Here is a 20,367-nt window from a genome sequence, read left to right as displayed (position 1 = left end):
ACTTTCTAGTCTAAACTTGTCATCTAGGCAACCTCTGTAATCACTAGTGAAAGATAAATACCACAAGAAGGCAATTCATCACATTTTAAGACTATGTTGAAACTGAAGGGATTAATTGCTGTCTGGGCCACCTGTATGTCTCTGCTGATTAAAGAGAGTGCCCTGGATGACAATCTTAAATGAGGTACCTGACTTTCAGATGGCTAAAATTAGATGAAAAGTATCCTACCTGTTGTGCAAGGAGTGCTGTTGGTAATGCATTGCCTTATTAAGATCTGTCCTACAGAGGTAGAAACTGCTTATAATTGGAATGAGATGGTGCCCACAGTTTGATTTTTTTTTTTTTTTTTTTTTTTTTTTTGTGTGTGTGTGTGTGTCTTGAACTGATTTGCAGTGGAGACAACAGTTATATTTGGTTTTTCAGTAGTGACTTCAGCAATGTTGTGATATTCTAGAAATCAAACCCCTACTATCTTGTTAGAATAGTTAATATTTATGTAGCTCTTGTGAATTTCTCACCAAATTGCAGAATCCATTGCATTTTTGACATGGGGAGTTAGAAGTTTCAGAGCATTTTTGATAAGGCCACACAGCATTGTACAACAACATAATTGGATAATAAACCAGCTATGTTAATCCAATTTTAAAATCATTGGGAACTAAATTTACTGGGTTGCTACTAAATCATAAACATCCCAACACTAGGTGTCCAGATACAATTTGATCATAAACAATCAATAATTTTTGATTTTCAGTGGATTTGGAATTAAAAAAATAAAATTTGGAAATAGATATAAAATTATTTATGGAAAAATACTGTATGGGAAGATTTTGAGCAAAACTGTATATAAGAAAATATTTACTAGTCCCAATTAATCCCATAAGAAAAGTGGTGTTTACGCTTCTAATGTTTGATCTTCTTTTAACAGTGCCGTAATTCTCCACTGAACCATCACATTGGGAACAGTTCATAGTTCAAAAACTTCATCCACATAGACCAATGCTGTTTCTACAGTCTCCAAGCACTGTGAACTGAAGCTACAAATCTCTATGGAATTTATATCACCTGGATCAAAAGGAATGTTTTTCTGATATTTAACAAAGACCCTTACCGCCAGTATGACGAGCCAGGAGAAGTGGGTTAACCTTAGTCCTGGAGAGTTCTCTCAGCTTCAGAAATATGCAGAATGTAAGTGATTTTTTTTTTTTCAGTATGATTTTATGGCTAATAAAAAAGAAAGAATATTTTGAATGCAGAATATAATATTACTAATTATTGATATTATTCACTGTCAAGTAAGGGGTTAAATTATGGTTAATATTTTTTTTAATCCAACACACATTTTTTTTGGAGGGAAAACCCAAAATCACTTGGAGCCTGTAGGTTTTGGGGTTTTTTTTACTGAACAATTATTATCCAGTATGGTACCATGTAGACTGACTAGTGGCTATGTGACTATGGATATCTGGAGAGCATATTTTTATGGCTTTGTCATGTTAAGTTCGTCATAAAAATTTGTAGGCTAATAGAGTGGGTTTTGTATTAAAAAGAAGGCTTGTGCAGTCATGCAGGAAACATGGATGTTCCAGGAGAAACACATCTAGTTGTTGAATATGAAGATGTTTCTAATACTATAAACATTTCAAAGGAGGTGATGTCCTGTGAAAGAGCAGGAAACAACAACCTTTCAAAGATGACTATCCCATTCTTGAGTTATTGCTTAGGTAAAACTTCCTTTAAGTGGCTGAGCAACTTAAATGGCTTGGAATTACATGCTTAGAGGACTGATGCTGAACATGAGAAGTTAGATTATGAAGCCTGATAATAATTGAACTGGAAAACATCAAGAACGTTTAGGAAGTTTTCTTATATGATGAATAGTCTAAATTTACATTTCTAAAAATGGAGAAAATCTCATATGACTAATGAATGTTGTTGATTTATTACTAAAGAAACCATTTGCTTATAAATTAAAATGAAGAATGGCAAAAACTGGAGGTTGGTTGGTTTGTTTTGCCTGTGACATCACCGCATATGCTTAATTGTATTTCAGTGTAGTTGTCTAAGAGAATAATCATAAAATGATTTTTAGAGTTAACTTTAATCGTACATTCCACTGGCATGTGATGGAGATTCGTAGTATTTTCATGATACCAAGTTAAGCCATGAATGATTCTTTATTTAGTGCAATGTTATACAACAAAACCAAAAAAAAAAAAAATCGGGCAGAAATATTTACATGATGCTTTCTTGAACAGGTGTATTTGAGTCTCACAGTTTTCTACAATTGCTGTATAGTTTAAACTATTCTATTTATTAACAAAGTATGTTTTCTCCCCATGCCACCTTCTTGTTTCAAAGGATAAGTTATAAATATAAAGGAAATTTGCTCCATATACTGCTTTGTCCTTAATGATGTTACCAAACAAGGAGCTATTTTGTTTCTCATTTCATAGTGGAAAAGAAGACATTGATACTTGCCTGGTATTTAATCAATTAGGACTCCTCGTTAAAAGAAGGACTTAAAGATATCTGAGAAAGGAAAACATCTGTGCTTTTTAGTTGTTTTTATTTTTATGTAACACACAGAAACATTAAATAAAGTGGAATGGGATGCAATTACACAGACCTTAAAAAGAACACATCAAAATTCTATATTAATGTTCTGTTGCCTTCAGAGACCATTGCAAAGAAAACTTTGTATTTCGCATGTTTAATACAAATAAGCTTTTCTAAAAATTACATCACCAAATGGATAGTAAACACAGTATATCAGTTTAAGAAAAAAAAGTTCTGAACATATTTTCTACTTCTTGGGAAAATAATTTAAAATTATTCTTTATTAATTTTTTCAATAACAGAAATCAAAAACTTCTAATGGAGAGAGAACAGTTCATAGTTCAGAGAACACAATCACATAGAGCTGTTGCTTTAGTAGAACTTGATATCAGGATAAAGTGTTTGGTGAAGTTGGTTGTGGGTTTGTGTCTACATTAAAGAAAGACATGATGACTTTCAGGCTTCGTCAGCTTTCCTGGAATAGAAGGATGTTAGTTGTTTGAAAATGTGAAATGTGACACATCTTTGTATAAATAGCTCAATTTCTGAGGCAATTAAAAAAAATTGTTAATGGTATACAGACTTTGATTGTATAATGTCAAGGGAATATAACCCAGATATAGGGCTTATTTTGAATTTTTGAGTTGTCCAGTTTAGTTTTCCTGAATGACTGAATAGCAGTATCTTTAAAAGTGTTATTTCAGACTTCAAAACACACTATTTTTTAAAAAAATTGAATTGGATCCAACATTTTTGAATTTGATACTTTTTTTATCTAACATGCAGAGATATGGAATGTTGTGACAGTCGTTGCCTTTACTCATTACCATATAGTAATTAAATTATGTTGAATTGTATGAAGTTTGAATATGTAATTGCTTTGATATTCCTTTGTCTTTGTTGAACATGGCAAACATGGTGAACTGTAAAAGCACCGAATTTCTAGCAGAGTTTGGCTAGTGTGGTGGACTTTGATTTATCTAACAGAAAAACCCCACAGGAATTGCACACTTTTCCCCAGCATGTGACCTGAGGTACTGGTGGGTCTCCTGCAGGAAGGAGAGATGATCTGAGTGTCAGAAGGTTACTTTATAGGGGAAGTTGACTCTGTGGCAGTTGCCTGCCTACAGGGGGTTGTGATGAGCCCCCAGCCTTGCCTTTGGCTAAGCAGCAGGTTTCATTGAAGGACTCGAGAATACAGTAGGGAATTTTTAATGAAGTCATTTGTTTTCCACTTTCCTGCTGATATGTGGGGACGTAATTTGCTCTGCCTTTCATTCAGCTTGGTGTAGAGACTTGACTTCATAAATCTTACCTAAATTACAACGTTATTTTTTAATGATGGAAATTTTAACAGATACACTTTTTTGAATTTACAAAATACAATGTTTATAATCCCTACTTTAGTTTGAACCAGGCCTAAAGTGAGTACGGGAACAAAGAGTATAGTCTCCCAGAAACCTCTCTACCTTGGATGTCAGTGACTTTGGATCATACTCATAGTGGCCGATAGTCACATCTACTTCATGGGGCCACTGGAACCAGAATTACTTTTGTACAGCTGTGGTGGGTTGACCTTGGCTGGATGACAGTTGCCCACTAAGTGGCTCTATCACTCCTCACTCTCTTCCCCTGCTCCAGCGTGGGGTCCCACCCATGGGAAACAGTCTTCTACAAACTTCTCCAGTGTGGGTCCCTTCCATGGGCTGAAGTTCTTCAGGAACTGTCTGTTCCAGTGTGGGTCCCCCGTGGGGCCACAAGTCCTGCCAGCAAACCTGCTTCTGCCTGTGCTGTTCTCTCCACTGTGTCCTGCCCAGGAGTCTGCTCCAGTGTGGGGTCTCCACAGGGTCACAGCCTCTGTCAGACAGATGCACCTGCTCTGGTGTGGGGTCCTCCATGGGCTGCAGGTGGATAACTGCTCTGCTGTTAACCCCCATGGGCTGCACATGGACAGCCTGCCTCACCATCATCTTTACCATGGGCTGCGAGGGGCATCTCTGCTCTGGTGCCTGGAGCACCTCCTCCTCACCTTCTTCACTGACCTTGGTGTCTGCACAGTAGTTTCCCTCATATATTTTTCACTCCTTTTTCCCAGCTACTGTTGCACAGCAGGTTTTCCTTCCCCCTTCTTAAATATGTTATCCCAGAGGCGCTACCACCATTGCTGACAGGCTTGGCCTTGGCCAGTGGTGGGTCTGTCTTAGAGCTGACTGGTGTTGGTGTTCTCAGACATGGGGGAAGCTTCTGGTGTCTTCTCATAGAAGCTACCCCTGTAGCCCCCCTGCTACCACAACTTTGCCATGCAAGCCCAATACAACAGAAGGCTGAAATATAAAATATTTCTTAAGCAGTGTCATTTTATGTAGGTATTTGATAGTAAGATATGTGTAAGACTGGAAGAAAGTAGTACAGCACTTCAAACAATAAGACCTACAGAAAGAGTTTTTTCGGATATGTTAGCGTACACACATTCTGGTGCACAAATAAAATGTATGCTTTCTTTTAATTAAGTTTTTATAATTCAGAATTATTAAAGAAATATACTGTTACAGGGGAGTGTAGTAGGCTGACCTGAGCTCAGTGGGTAGAATTCAGAGTTCACCCTTACATCTCTCTCATGCTCAGATGCTGTGTTGGTGATTCACAGCATTTACTATTGTTGATGCAAAGCAGATACCTTTAGCAGTTGAGCCCGAAGAGGGGATGTGTTGAGGTGCCTTGCGCTAACCCGTAGCAAGCTTTAAGCACAGAGTGTATTTCAAGTTCTGCTTCTCCTTGGAGCCTAAATATAGTTGGTTAGGAAGGTTTGCTCATTTATTTTCAGGAGAGGAGTCAGTGTTCTGCACTTCATATGCCTATCCACCCAGGAAATCTTTTCTTTAAAATGCATTTGCCAGTGTCTTGCATATTTTCTGGGTGGTCAGAAAAAACCCTCACCGAGTTTCTTTCTCAAGCTGAATACCCTCAACCTAAACTGGCTACAGAGATACAGTGTTGCTTGTGTGACACCTCCAGCTGCTGTCTTCCGCATAAGCACCCCCCCACACACACACCTTTCTGCTCTCACAGCCTTAGTTCTGATCCAGGATTGGAATGAGTGGTCACCCAGACTACTGCATAGTAGACAAGGCAAACTTGTAGGAGTGAGGAGTTTGGGTTTGTGTCTTTCAAGGCTGAAGCTCAGTTTGAACTCATATCCTCTGTCTTTCCCCTAACCAGAAGGCAAGTCTGTCTCACTTCCACCTGTTTTATGAAGATGATTCTTTCTGCCAGACTTTGATGAAATCAGTGACATCTGCAGGTATTATGGTTTCTAGGAATCGCAGAGGAATGGGTCTGCCCAGGTTCTAAGAGGCAAATTAAGTGCCTCTTCTTATCTTTACACTGTAACAGAACTCAGGAGGCACCTAGGTGAGCTGCTTCTTTTCCACATTGATTGGCTTTAGTCATGTAAAGGAATTTTGAAACCATACTGAGATACAGGTGGCACAGATAATAAGCTTAAAGTACTTCCAGAGTTAGGTTATATGTGCAGAACTGTAGGTGATAGTGTGGACATTATAGATCCAGCTGTCCTGGGTTTAGAGGTCTGAATTTGGTCTAAATCCCCTTTTTAGTTACCAAAGCAGGTGTGTGGATCTTTCACTATACCAAGCCCATTAAACTCCTCATGTTGCCTCTGACAGGGGCATGTGCTTTCCACTCTGTGACTGAAAGACACTGTTCCAGTTCAGTGTAGTTCCACTGTTAATTGATATTCTGTTAGCTTGATGATAGTCTATCCACTCTAGCAAATACAATTAAACAAACAAGGCCTGCTCCTAGCTCTGTGTGCAGGTACTGTCCTTGGCATCCTGTTGAGAAGTTACTACCACATCTTGTCTACCTGTCATCTTCATCACATTTATAGTATGATTCTCAGTTTTATCCAAGTGTATTGTTTGGTGAACACAAACCCTGAATGTAAAATTTCTTTCCTGAATGCATAACAGCTTTGCCCAATTTCCATAAATGGCACCGAATAGCAAAAGAGAATGAATTCTCCACCACTTAGTCCTAATCGCAAAACACTTCACTCTAAGCAATACTCAGAACTTATTATTAAGGGAATATCTTCCAGTAAATTAATCCAAGGAATAGCCGTTGTTCCGTTTTACTGAATAATTTTTGAGCCCAATACAAAGCAACTTTATACTTCCAATTTAAGACCTTTCTTCATCTGCTTGTCATAATTAAATAATTTGGAGCTTCAATTGAATTTTTTTGAACAGTTTAGATATTACTTTAAAAAGAAGAAAAGTGTATTTCTAGAATTCAAAGAGCATATTACCTAATACTTGGCTCTTTGCAGTTAATATGCATGTGTGTGTTTTTTGGAAGAATAATTATTTCCAAAGACAGTTCTTCTGTGTCCTCCTTGCCAGTCAAATTAAAAGTACTCTCTTCTTGTTCTGAAGAGAGAAAAGTAGAAAATATTTTGCATTAGATTTTTGCCTGTCATTAAAATGCTTCCCAAGAATACGTGAAAAGAAAGAGAACTGAGATAACAACAACAATAATAATGTAGCCCACAGCAAATCCTGAAGATTCTAAGGACATACATGCACTCAAAAGAAGAAAATTCTTATTTTTCCCCTCCTTCAGATTTCATGATCAATGCTGGCTGCGGGAAAGAAAGGTGAAGAGACATAGGTGTTTTTCTGCATAATAATGTCACTGCATAGGATAAGGTACATATAGGGCTTCTCAGGCAGAGAGCGTTTCTTCTAAACTGTATAGAACCAGGTATATGCATAGCTCTGTACTACTTCTAACAGCAGCCTGGATTTTAAGGACATTAGAGAGAAACAATATAAACAGCTTTATCGTGATTAGTTTGGACAGGGTTTTTTGAATCCTTTTTATTAAATGAAGTCCTAATTATTTGTTAAGGGGAGTTTAGAGATTCCTGCTCCAAAAGCAGGTGTGAAAATATTGAAGGGACTGGAAACAGTTAAAGCAAGACTGTTTCACGATTCAGCTAGGCTTTAAAAGAAAGAAGGCAGGTCTTCCCTTCATAGGTGGAGAGAGGCAAAGACCTCTGGGATCTGGCAGCATGTGTGCTCTGGGGAAATAGCTTGGTTTTGTGTTGTCCTTCTGAGTTTGTCAACAAAATGTGCCCTGAGGAAAAAGCCTGAAAAAAACCTTTTGCAAAACTTTTGGCAGTGATGTTTTTCCCAGGCTGGTGGAGAAGAACTTGGGCAGACTGTCACAGCCTGCAGATATAAATAGATACTGGAGTGCTACTGAAATGGCTGTGAGATCAGGAACAGCATTAGCTGCTGCAGCATCTTTTGATGTAGCATCAATAGCTACTGCAAGAACTAGACAGTGGTAAGAATTTTATAGGGGAACATGAAGGAAGAATTTGTGAAAAAGATCTCTAAAGAGAAACAGGAAGGTCAGCAGAAGTTTGGGTCCAGAATTAAGTTGCCAGAGACTCTTGGGTGGGTTTGATTCTGCGGCTCTCACAGATGGAAAAGATTTTCTTTTACAATGTGTATAAATGATAACCTGTAGGGAACTTCATATATATCTGGCAGCTGGTCACCAGCAGCTATGGGCTGTTATGCAGTCCCTCATAGGGTCCCAGGCTTCTAGTGCCACATGGAATTGTGCTAATTCTAATGAGGGAATGGGCCTCATCAAAGAATACAGATTTTTGGCTATTTTTGGCTGTTTGGAAAGTGGAGAGAGAAAATTCTGGTGATTACTGAGAAGTTTTACCCAAGTATTGGATCTTAGGAGTATGGTGTTTCTGCTGGTGTTAGTAAAGATGAAGGAAATTAGTTTCTTATAAAGCTTTGTCAGAGCCTGTCAGACTGGCTGAAAGGAGTATGGCTGTGTTGCCTGTATGATAACCCATACGCTTGGAGAACTTCATGGAAAAGGATACAGGGTTTAGTGGGAGATCCTCTTTGCATGCAAAGCCAGCTGGGGACGGAGTGGCCAGAAAAAGGGGTCAGTTTATGATTCATGGAGTCTGAGTCCTAATTCAGAGTCTGTGACTGGGGACTAAAAATATGACAAGGAGAAACTGATGTCCCACTGAAGGGCTTGGTGGGGCACTTGCTTTAGTTCTTCTGACAGGTGAGCTATGAACTATGCTTATTGGTACTGTAATTTTTTTCTTAAGAACTATGAATTTAAATACTGGGTGCACATTCCTGTGTTGTACCCATTTAGAGAAAATGGGATAGAAATACTTTATCTGATAGGTATAGGCTGTAGTCAGATTTATTCTAAAAAAACCTTGAACTCCTTGTGAAGGAATGTGGTTATATACAGTCTGTACAAGTGAGGATATTAGATCGAACTTTATAACTTGTATTAGACTGAAATCCGTAATAGAAAATCCGTAATAGAAAAGATACAAAGTGAATTTGTTTTTCATTTAACCAGTCGTAGTTGGGACTTGGCCTCTGAAGATTATTTCATAGATGAAGTTGTGAGGAGTGGAGAGCTGGACACCAATGCCAGCTGCAGAATGATTAATGGTCTCTATCCTTTCTGTCATCAGGGATTCTGTGTTAGGTCTTGAAGAGACTGTAAGATAGGTATGATAAGCCAAGCATTTCTGAAGGAAAAAAACCCCACCAAACATACAATAATACAGTGTGATCTGCATCTCTGAGGTGGGCTTTCTAATGACTTAAAATACTTAGTGTTCCTGCCATGATATATGCTTATCTATGACTAGCAGATGTGTTTTCACCCAAACAGAAGCCAGTCAATTCTGCAGTTAACCTGTCTAGGGTAAACAGTGTCATATTGACTCTGTCCACAACTGTGAGGAAGGAGGAACCTTCTCATGGCTGTCAGGTGGATACTCAGGTGTACGCAGAACTTGTTTCCTGCTTCTATACCCATACTGAAGAAAGGCATCCAACTTGTTTAAGGTGCGATAGGCTATTCAGGGAAAAGGACAATGCAGGAGAGAAGACCTCTTTACTTTGACTAAATGGTCTGTCAAATTATTCAGGAGTTACTTTATTTCATGACAAAAGCAATGCCTTTGAGCCCTTTCAGTCCCTCTCATGCTACTATATTCTAATTTAAAACAATCTTTTAGGAACTAATGGCTTTCCTAGAACTTTATTTGAATTGTATACAGCAATGGCACAAAGTAAAGTGATGACGTTGAGTGACTTTTTGATTATCTTATTACAGTATTATGTTCATGTTTTAGCTACTTTCAGAGATCCTCTCCTGTACTCTGACTGCAAGAAACTTCATATACCAGCTGCAGGGAGACATGTTTTAAGAGAGGAAAATAATGAATTTACATTTGTTTATGACTATCAGGTGGCAAAATTGGGACATACTCTGCTGTTTATAAGATCCTCTATTCCTCTGCAGAACAGAGGATGCTCCCAGAAATACCTGACTTGTTCAGGAGTTCTGATATAAAGGAATTGTAGGCAGCAAAATGCAAGACTACTGTTACGGCTGCATGCTGTTGACTGGAGGCTACTAGCAAGAGGCCATACATCATAACAGAAAGAGACTTAGTCCATTTAGTAAAAGCAGAGAAGGCAATAGGCATTTAGAATAAACTTGTAATTCAAATTTTTTTAAGATGTTGTTAACTGGTCCAGAGTAGGATCAGTTCAATGAAGCGCCGACTGTTTTTAGCTTCAACTGCTGTCCTAAAGAGCTGCTTCTGATTCCTGAGTGATTGAGTGGCAGGAGCAAAAATACAGTGGCTCAGAAACTTGCATCTTTCATTTAGGGGTAACAAAATTATTACAGAGCAAATGGTCTCAGTTGTGATAGTGCTAACACACTATTTGTCCATTCTAGGAAAGCTAGTGAAAGTGTCAAAATTTTGTATCTTTTTAGATCTCATATAGAAGAAACGTTAGAGGAATTAATGAAGGGATAAAATTGATGCTGCATGTTAGGTAGTACCAAGTTGCATTGCTCCGAGACTCCAGGTGTAAAATACTATTAGAAAAAGCTGTTATTATTACAGACACATCATTTGAACACAGAGAGGCAGTGACCATGCTTGCTGTATGATGAATAGGACACCGTCACGTCATCAAGAGCACATGGTGGCCTCACTAGAAGATGATAATTTACTTGCAACCATCTTGCACGTTTGCTTCGTGTGGGAGAATGGGGGAGAGAAGGTGATTACAACACCTGGAAAAGACTGCAATGTTTACTCAGTCTCACCAAGCAGTGAAACACAGTAGTTCAGTACAATACAGATATTGGTTGTGCTGAGACTGGATAATGTTTGACCTTCATTTTTGGGAGAGTCACGTTTCCTACATTATGCTACTAAGTTTCCAGTGTTTCCACTGAGGACTTAGTGGCTGTTGAGGTATCTGGGAAAGATTAAGTTAGTCAAGAGCTCTAGCACTGCCAGTAGTATTGGGGGTTTTGTTAACTCTTAAACGTGCAGATAGATCCATGGTTCTTAAATAATATAATCAGGCTCCAAAATGCTGGGCCTTTGTTGCAATAGAAGGGAATTATAAGTCTTGAGGGGAAAAGTCAATTACTGTACATTTCCATCTTCAATGATATCATTGTAGGAAGCAAATCTAAAGAGTTCCTAAGTCCAAAATAGAAAAACCTAAGTTCTCAAGTCTGTGGCATACATGGTGTATGGTGGTGGACAGCGATACCTCCCGTCTTAGAATCCTGAATGGCAAATGGTGTCATCTCACCTTTGCTTCTGTTTCCTCTGTTAAAAATAACAATTCCCTTCTAGAACTGAAGCTGCACAGATACATGCTGCCAGTCATTAATGCCTAGTGTTGCAGCATCAGCTGTTACTGGAATTGAACACATATTGTGGTTATTAGAAATCTAACACATGGTCATAAAATTACTGAATGTGTGTTTATACACTGTAAAATGTATAAACATTGATTATGCCTTTGTTACATTTCCCATGTTTCTATGTATCTTTTGTATTTCTTTCTTTATTGTTTGGTTGTTTCTATGGACATTTGCATGTAAACAGTGAGAAGCTTTTGTTTCTTTAGAGTTCATCTGTTCTCATTGCTTATTCTCTATTATAAAGATTGGGGGATAATTCAATTGGTTGCTGTGGAAATGAGCCTGATGTCACAAACAGAGAATTACAGTTCACCAAGCCTTGAAGAAACAAAGTGGGAGAATGGACTAATTAGGGAGCCATGTGACTGTGGCAGAATCTCAGGTCTCATTAAAAACATGTATTTTTAGTCCTTGTGTTGCTATAGAAGAGTTTGAACATGTAATTCAAATGATGACAATCCATGGCTTGTCAGAAAAACTGAAAAAAATATAGCTCTGAGAGAAAGGATGATCCCCCTGCTTTTATGGGATTTGAACTCCAAGAACCAGTAGCTGGTGGTGGGTCCCCTCAGCCCAGCAAAGCTTCACGTACCTGAAGACAGAAGTGGAAAGCTGCTTGTCCAATTCATCCACTGAAAATATATACCTTGCTATTAGCGTTACCACTTAGGCTGTTCTGCCTCTCCTGGATTTCTGAAGAAAGCAGAGCCAAACTGCCTTCCCTGTTGCTTATGAGAACAGGAGATAGGTTGCTCTTGATGGGTCAAATCAAGAATCAGAGGTCTCTGTTTGAAAAAGAGTGGGCTTAGGGCTGCCTGATGGTGTCAGAAGGACTCTCTCCCTGTTGGGATTGAAGGGACCTGGATTGCATTCCTCTCTGTTGTTTTATTTCAATTAAAAGAAGCAAAAATTTTAAATGTGCTTATAATTATGTATGTTTTCATTGTTTTTCATCCACTAAAAATATATTGCTTTTTGTGTGGCTTTGAAAGACTTTTAGTGGGTGTTATTGAGTGTCACTGCATAGTTTTGTTGGCTGCATTGTAAAATGTAGTGGCTTTCTGAGGACATTACTGATTGCTAAATTTGGGTTTAGAACTGTCAGATTTTGTGTAGTTTATAGTTTTATTAAAACCAGTATGGAATATTAAGAAAAGAACTTGTGATTAAATTCCAATATAATATTTTCTTTCATAGTTTCTGAAAATATAACTACTTCATTTTATTTTCAACATAAAAGGTTATAAATAATTTGAATTATTGAGAGCCTCAAATGAATTGTAGTTGTAATGATAGTTAGTGATAATGAATTTGCTTAGAAGAATGTATTTCTCAGAATTAACTGACCTAGTAATAGATGTTTTCTTTCATGAAGGCATACCAAATAGCTTTAAAATGCTTCGTTAGCTGATGTTTGTTTGTTGGGTTTGGTTTTGTCGATTTGGTTTTTTGGTGGTGGTTTTTTTTCCCCCTTTTTTTAGATTTTTTTTTTTTTTTTAAGTAAAGATCTATTTCTACTTTAATAAGTTATTTGTATTTGAAATTCATTACAGAGATGGGACAGAATCTAGCATTTTATCTGTATCAGAATGAATTAATTGAAGACCCTGGCAGGCATTAGTACTGCTTTGGAAGAAAGCATAGGCTGTATATTATATAAAAGACTATATATTGTAGGGGTTGAAATTAATGTAAGGAAACACAGTGAAAATTTTAGGCTGTTATGAGAGCAGAATGGGAAGACAGTTTATGTGCTAAGAATGTATCTGAGTGCTTTATTGAACAGAGGCATTTCAGTACTGGATAGGCTTTAACAGTTTGGGAAATTATTGAAATGAACCAGAGATGATGAAAGCAGATTGAAGAGATGCAAAGAAAAAGGGTGAGTGACAAGGTAAGTATGTTATGCAAGTTTTGAACTAAGGTTACAAATAGATGGTAACTACCATTTTAACAGCATGAATATAGGAGATTCAGACTTCCTGGGATGAAAAAGGTGAAAATCCTGAAGAGTAAAAAATCATAAAAATAATTGAATTGAGCCATGGGTCAATGAAACAAAAAAAATAGCTTCAAATAAAGTTGGAGCCTACCAACTTTTGGTAGACCAGTATTCATGGATCTGTGCTTATTTTTACAACTTGTAGGTAATGCATTGAGTGATTTAATGAAGCTGAGAGAAGAACAGATCTCAGAAAGAGAAGATTAGCACAAAATCAGTGTGGGAATTTAAAGTCATAACAGTAGACAGGAGCCAAACCAGAGCTCAATACCTAATGGTTGATTTTTGGAAATTCTTGACATTTGGATTTTGGTCATAAAAGATAATTACAAAAGAGAGAGAGAAACAAATGTTGAAATTTAGAGGAATGACCTGGGGCAGAAGGGAAGGAATTCAAGTAGAAAATTAGTGGCTAGGCAAATTTTATCTTGATTTAAATTAAGGTAACTATTCCATCTTCTGTGGAGATCCTTGTAGATATTTTTCTATAAAATCATTATTACGAAAATCTGTGCACAAGTGCTATTATTTTTGATTCTAAAGCTTGACTGCTTATTTAGCTAATTTTGGCTGAGGGTGAATCCAAATAAGTACTCAAACTGGAATTCAAAATTAGCCACTCGCATTCCCTTTGGAGGTGCTCGTATACTAGAATAAATCAGAAATGATTATTCATTCAGAATTATTTCAGTAGATAAGTAGATAAGATGTTAGTTAACTAGGAATTAGCTAATAATTAAAGGAATACTGACCCATTTCATGTTCCTTTGTTTTAAGCATAGAACCATATTTTTCTATTTTGCCTCAGACACAATGTTGTCATGTTGCTCGTCAAGTCCAACCTTAGTACTTCATCTAACATGTGGTCTAACATGTGATACCTCCAAAAAGGACCATGATATCTCCAAACAGTATATGACACTTTGACATAATTTTAAATTATGCTTTAAGATGATTCTGAGAGTTTAAAGGATACACAGAAAGAATGACAAAATATAATTAAGTTGTCCCAAATGGTACAAAAGCACATTCTGAAGTATTTCCCAGTGTAACTACATGCTTAAATTTAAGCATGCACTGAAGTTTTTCTGGGTTAGGTTTCAAGAAGCAAGTGCCAGAGTAGCATTTCCTTTTAACAGCCTCGTAGACGCATAATAAACTGACTATGTAGGAGTACTACTGAGCTGCTCTTCAAATTGCAAACTCTCCAAGACAGACTCTTAATATACTTTGCAGCTCTGTGTACACATTAGAGCTTAAAGTTGTACAATATTATATTTTTTTAAATAACCTGAATAAGTTTACTTGAAATGTCATGATTTTCCTACCATTAATAGCTTTCATAAGCACCTGAGATTCTTTCCCCACCTCCCGGTTTGTGTGCCCCCCCCCCCCCCCCCCCCCATTTTTTTATCTAGCCACAAAACCTGTGTAGCTTTTTGGCTACCACCACTGCCTCCCATCCCACCCCCCTGAACAAAATTTAAAAAAACCAACCCAAACAAATCCGGTCATCTCTACAGCTTAGCATCCTGTCCCTGGGAGGCATGCATTTGCAAAGTTTTGTAAGGGTTCCAGGCACAAATATGCTAATCTTCATTCAGGGTCTAGCTTGACATAAAAAACAATATCAAATTTTGCATAATTATGCACAGTGAGTTGTAATCACATCTCCGTTTAATTATTTTAGTGGAAACTAGCAATATGGTCTCTGCACTACTTAGTTTTTGGCTTGAAATGGAGTCAGGCCTCAATGAGTGTTGTGTTGCTTCCAGTTACAAAAAGCTGCATAAACTGCTTTATATAATTTGGATAATGTATAAGGAATATACCATGTCACTGCATTTTTGTTATGTTAAACTTGCTAGTTGATGTGTACTTCAGCTTTTATACTGAAAGGTGTTATTTAAGGTAAGGAGTGACATAATTTTGTTGGATAGGAATGCCCACTGGAGATGTTATATGTACAGAAAGTTGTTCTGTAGAAAGGGTTTGTCATGTCTTGTTTTTCCCCCTCGGGAGTCATGTAGTAGCTACCAGGTATACACAAGAGCTTCCTTCATACGCATGTGCTGTTCCTGCCACCAGCGATAGAGAAGTTGTTTGCTTGCTGCTGGCTGCTACACAACTTATAACACCAGAGTAGTATGTGTAGCGTTCTGAGGTGGTGATTAAGGCAAACTAGGGGTTTTACTTGTGATTAATCCTGTATATAACAGCAGGTGAGTTTTTGTAAGTGCTTCTCTTATTCAGACTGCTAATGTATCACTATGAACACGTCTATAATAGCATTCTAGTGCTTTTAGGCCAAGCTTTGTACAGACCACATGCCCATGCCTGTATCTTTCAAAAATAGAGTGATTATAAGAAAAGCCATATACCCACAGTTCTCGACCAGTTTAGCTTGGAAAAGTTGATCATCTGCTTTGTTCCACAGATTGTGAAGCATCTCTGGGATTTGATTTCTGCATTGTTTTACTAAATGCCTGTGTTCATCTGCTTTTTTTCCATAAGCACTGTCTCAAGGCCTTATTCCTTTCTGAGGACTGGATTCTGTCTCATTTTCCTTCTCTTTTTGTGAAAGAGATGAAAGTGCTTTCTCTTTCTCCCACCTATTTAGTTATTACAAACCAGTAAGTGTGGTTGTATAAAACAAGGCAGATCAAAGAATGGGAAACGTTTTCATCCCTTTCACAAAAGGAGAACAAAGTCCTTTATCATAGCAGATTTTTATTACTTTAATTGTGCATTTTTTTTTCTTGATCAGTTTTTACTAATAGTTATGCAGAATATCCTCCTTGTCCTAATCTTTCATGAAACAATGCTTTACCAAGAGAGATTCTCGCTTTTACTGATACTGGCTTTCAATTTAGTATAAGTAATAGTCTTACATATAATTCTGAAAAAAATATTTTCTTCACATACTTATTCTAGAGTTGTGGTTTGTTGGTTGTTTTTTTTTTCTCCCCCCACTACACATATTTAGTCTTAGATAAAAGTCTAGTAACTTATGCTGCATAACTACAGTGATTGATGGAGCTTTGTAAAAGCGGGTACCCTTAGCCCTTGCCAAATGACCATCAGTAGATAGGTTTGAAGCTTGCTATCATAGCTGAGATTGTTCAAACTGATTTTTTGGTTGGCATCCAGTTGTGTTTTGAAATTTTATGCAGTAATGCTGTCGAACTAGTAATTCTAATAGTCATTTTAGGGGAATGGAGAATTTTCTGCTTCATTTCCATTTGCAGGTCTGGAAATTCAAACAGCATCTTAAAACTTCTAAGTATTTTTTAACAGTCTGGCTTTGGAGGTTTAAAAAAAATGGAGACAATTTATCTAAATCTTCCTGACTCATAATAATTACATTTTCTTTTAACAATGTTAATTTTTACAGGGTATTCACTGTTCTCTACGAAATTAATTAGTTACAAGTATTTCTTCTGAAAAGACCTTCCCATTTCATTTTATCAAGTATTCTCCACTTTTAATCATAGTCAGAATATCATAGATTTGCCTCGAAAAATGGTGTAGATCAAGTACAAACATGGAGAGAGTGAACAGGGAGGCAGATAAAGTCTGATTTTAATAAGCTAGTTATTTTGATTAAAGGATTGCAAGTATGTAGCCATCAGGAATAAAAGAGAAGTAGTTAGGAGGCACAGGTGAAAAAAGCAGTAGCAACTAAGAAGATTGGAGAAATTTTGAATAAAATAAAAATAAAGAGGAAAGAAAGCTTAATGGGAAGCAAGATAGTATGCATGAAATGATTAAGGCTTTATGTGACGGTTGGAATAGAGAATCTACAGAGGTGGGAAGAAGGTAAGGGGAGAATAGAAAAGTATACACTATTCCTCCAGTGGAGGAATTAATTCATAGTGTTTTCAGAGAGGTTAAGAAGTGATACTTTATGAAAAATGTATTTGTTTTTCTGTATTCAAATTATCTACTGAATCACATGCAGGCTTTTAAACGACTTGAATTATAGCTCTTGTCTTTAAAACTAAAAAGAAGTCAATTCTTGATCTTGATCTTTGTAAAGTGCTCAGTGCCTTTACAGGACACACAGCAGACTGAATGGTAAGCTTTCACTCTGATTTTCCAGCTTTTATGTGGTTACAATTGACTCCATATGACGCATGTTGTTGTAGTAGTGATTAAAGTTTCCAGGAAATGGCTTGAATTCTGATAGCAGGAAAATGGTGTATTTTCTGTATGCAGTGCAAGTCCAGTGCTGGCAGCCATGTTGCTTTGTTGAACCTCTGCGAAGCTCCAGCTGCCTGCATGCTGTCATTCTCCTTATTCATGCTTTCAGCAGCAGGCACAACTGTCCTCCCTACCCCTTTCAGATGTGTGTCCCCATTCCCACCCCTTCCCTGCCAAGATTCATGTCCTTCCTGTTTCATCTCTTGGTCATCCTCTTGCAGCAGTGTGATATCCACTCCCCATGCAAACAGCTTTCCCCTTCTGCTTAAGGCCATCCTTATGACCCTGTTTGGCAAGGGAATGGATGCTCATGGGCGAAACTGAGAGCCTACATAGATCCAAAAGGGGCTCTCTGTGTGTACCTGTGTTGTGGATGCTGCCTTGGATCTTAAAAGAATAAAAGGTTGTCATGTTTGGGAATCTCCCAGAGAACCAACATGCTTGTGCTGTGTTTGGCAGGGTAGTGTAAAGATTCCTAAGCTGGTGCAGCAGCAGATTCTATTTTCAGTTTATTTCAGGAGCTCTAGAATTCCTCCAGTGCCTGATTCAAGCTAATCAGAGCATCTTTGCAAAATATTTCTATTACTAGGCACACAGAGCAACAAATTCTTTTGAAAGAAAACATTGCAGTGTTTCTTTTGAAACATTTGGATGCTTACAGAATTAATATTTCAGTATTTTACTGGGGGGGAAGTAAAGTGAAATCTGATTGTCAAAGAATATGAATATTGGATTTATTGGAATATGTTATCTACTGAAGCATTTGCTTTTCTTTTTAACAAAGGAAATCTGTACTAAAAACTTTGAGATAGTTTTGATGGGACAAAAGCAAATAATTTGCATAGTCTTATATGTAAATGTCACAATATAAATAAAATCATTAAAGAGAGATTTCTGTATTCCTTTAGGATTTTGATTTAGGTCATCTGATTTCTGAAGGGAGCCTCAAAAATTTCAACCTTTACTGTGTTGTCTAAAATAAGTTGTCCTCCTGTCTAGCCACTTTATTTATATTCATATGCGTATCTTATCTTGGGTGGGGTTTTATTTTCAGATTTAGAGTTTGTTATAAGACAGAGAAAAGGGGTATAAATCGTAGATTATTTTAGTATGACTTATATGAATATATTCTCTGGTTTGCTATCAGTGAATGACACTAAGCTTGAGATATTCTGACAAGGGTCTGGCATATTTCTTAACAGTGCAGAGGATTGTGCGTCACTACTTTCAGGAGACTGGGTCTTTATTATATGACTTATCTCAAAGCCATGATCTCATACATATTGAAAGCTAGTAAGTCATTTATTCTCTGTCTCTTTTTTTTTTTTTTTTAAATGTACTGTCTGTGTTAAGCTTTATTTTTACTAAGTGCACACAATGTTAGAAAAGCATTAAAACAAAATCAAGTTACTGCTCTTTTGAGAAACTTGAGCATAAATGTGGCTAGCTGTCTTATATGCCTAATCAGAGACCCCACCCAAGCTTCAAAATTTAGCTTTTCATTTACCTTGTAAGGGAATGAACAAGAACATATGGCAGGAGGAGTGGAACAGGCCAGGTTGGATCATCCTAAATGCCAAGTAAAAATTACATGCCATATTTATTTTTTATTGTATTTGTTAGGGAAGGATGTTACTTGCTAAATAGCATTCAGTAAATTCTGGTTTTATAGTTGTTTTATGTTTGTCTATACAGTGATATTTAAAGCATATGATAGGCTCCAATAAAGCATGGTACCATTGCTCAAGGAAAACCATACTTCTCAACTCTAATGTCCCTATAGACATTAAAGTTTATCTTCCCTTGAGATGGAATTCCTTAGATCTTTTCATAAGGCTGTCTACTGCGTATTGCACTTACTGCATGCATGGCAGGTTCCAGGGCAATGTCTTTTTTCAAGAACATAATCATTGAGTTAAAATGTTTTAGAGCAGAGTTTTTACAACAGAGGTATTCAAATGTTTGCTTTGTCTAATTCTAAAACTGAACATAACACAGGAAAGGAAAAGACCAGCTTGAAAAGCAAGAGAAGGGTCTAAAACATTTCATTTACCATTCTTTGACAAAGCTCTGAAGTCTTGTTTTCTTGTTGTTTTCTTTATACTGTCTTACACTGAATCAAACAACTTTGTTTCCTCAGTTTTTTCCTGAACCAAGGCAAGCTATGCCTAAAAAGCCTGATCTCCGCTAGCATTTGAGCCAGAAAGTTCACAGATGATTTACTCTTCCATTTACTTGGAAAGTAACTCCATTGGAAATGGAATGTAGCTCCCTCTCAGCTAGTCTGTTTCCCAGGTTTTAAAGTCAATTTATTTCAAATCAAGCTCTTGACTCTTTTTCTTTATTTTATTTATTTTATTAACATATTACTGCATTTAAATGCGTTTAATAATTAGACTTGCAGAACATTTGGAATGTTCAGCTGGAAGTTAATGTTGAATACAAAATTTGGGAAAAGTCAAGGTTCTGCTCGTGACTATAATTTCCTATTCCCAAATAGAACTTTTTATATTTCTGAATGTTAACTTGCAATGTGTTTTGTGGCTGTTGTTTTTCCCCTCATGTAGAGAGCATTTGATGAAATACCCTTATTCTGGAAAGGAAGTCATCCTTTTAGATCATCAGAAAGTTAAGGTCTCTGGAAACTTTGAAAATCATGAGAACATGCTTTAAAATCCTTTAGGGTCTTTGTAAATCATATAGCATTTCTGAGAGAGCTTTTTCTCCTTAAGACACAGCAGTTACAACTTGGGGGAAAAAGTTATGA

At 37.1% G+C, this 20,367-nt stretch overlaps 1 protein-coding gene across 1 annotated transcript in view; it reads left to right on the top strand.

The window, feature by feature from the left end:
* The window catches only part of DGKB (diacylglycerol kinase beta), a 363,209-nt gene that overhangs the window by 31,132 nt on the left and 311,710 nt on the right, over positions 1–20,367 (top strand). Inside the window, 1 exon segment of the mRNA XM_037387123.1 lies at positions 930–1,189. Coding sequence (XP_037243020.1) covers positions 1,120–1,189 — 70 coding nt within the window. The 5' untranslated portion in view covers positions 930–1,119.

Source organism: Falco rusticolus, chromosome 4, assembly GCF_015220075.1.
Source record: "Falco rusticolus isolate bFalRus1 chromosome 4, bFalRus1.pri, whole genome shotgun sequence".
NCBI lineage: Eukaryota > Metazoa > Chordata > Aves > Falconiformes > Falconidae > Falco > Falco rusticolus.
The sequence above is the reverse complement of the archived record's forward strand: the minus strand, read 5'-3'. Positions and strand labels throughout refer to the sequence as shown.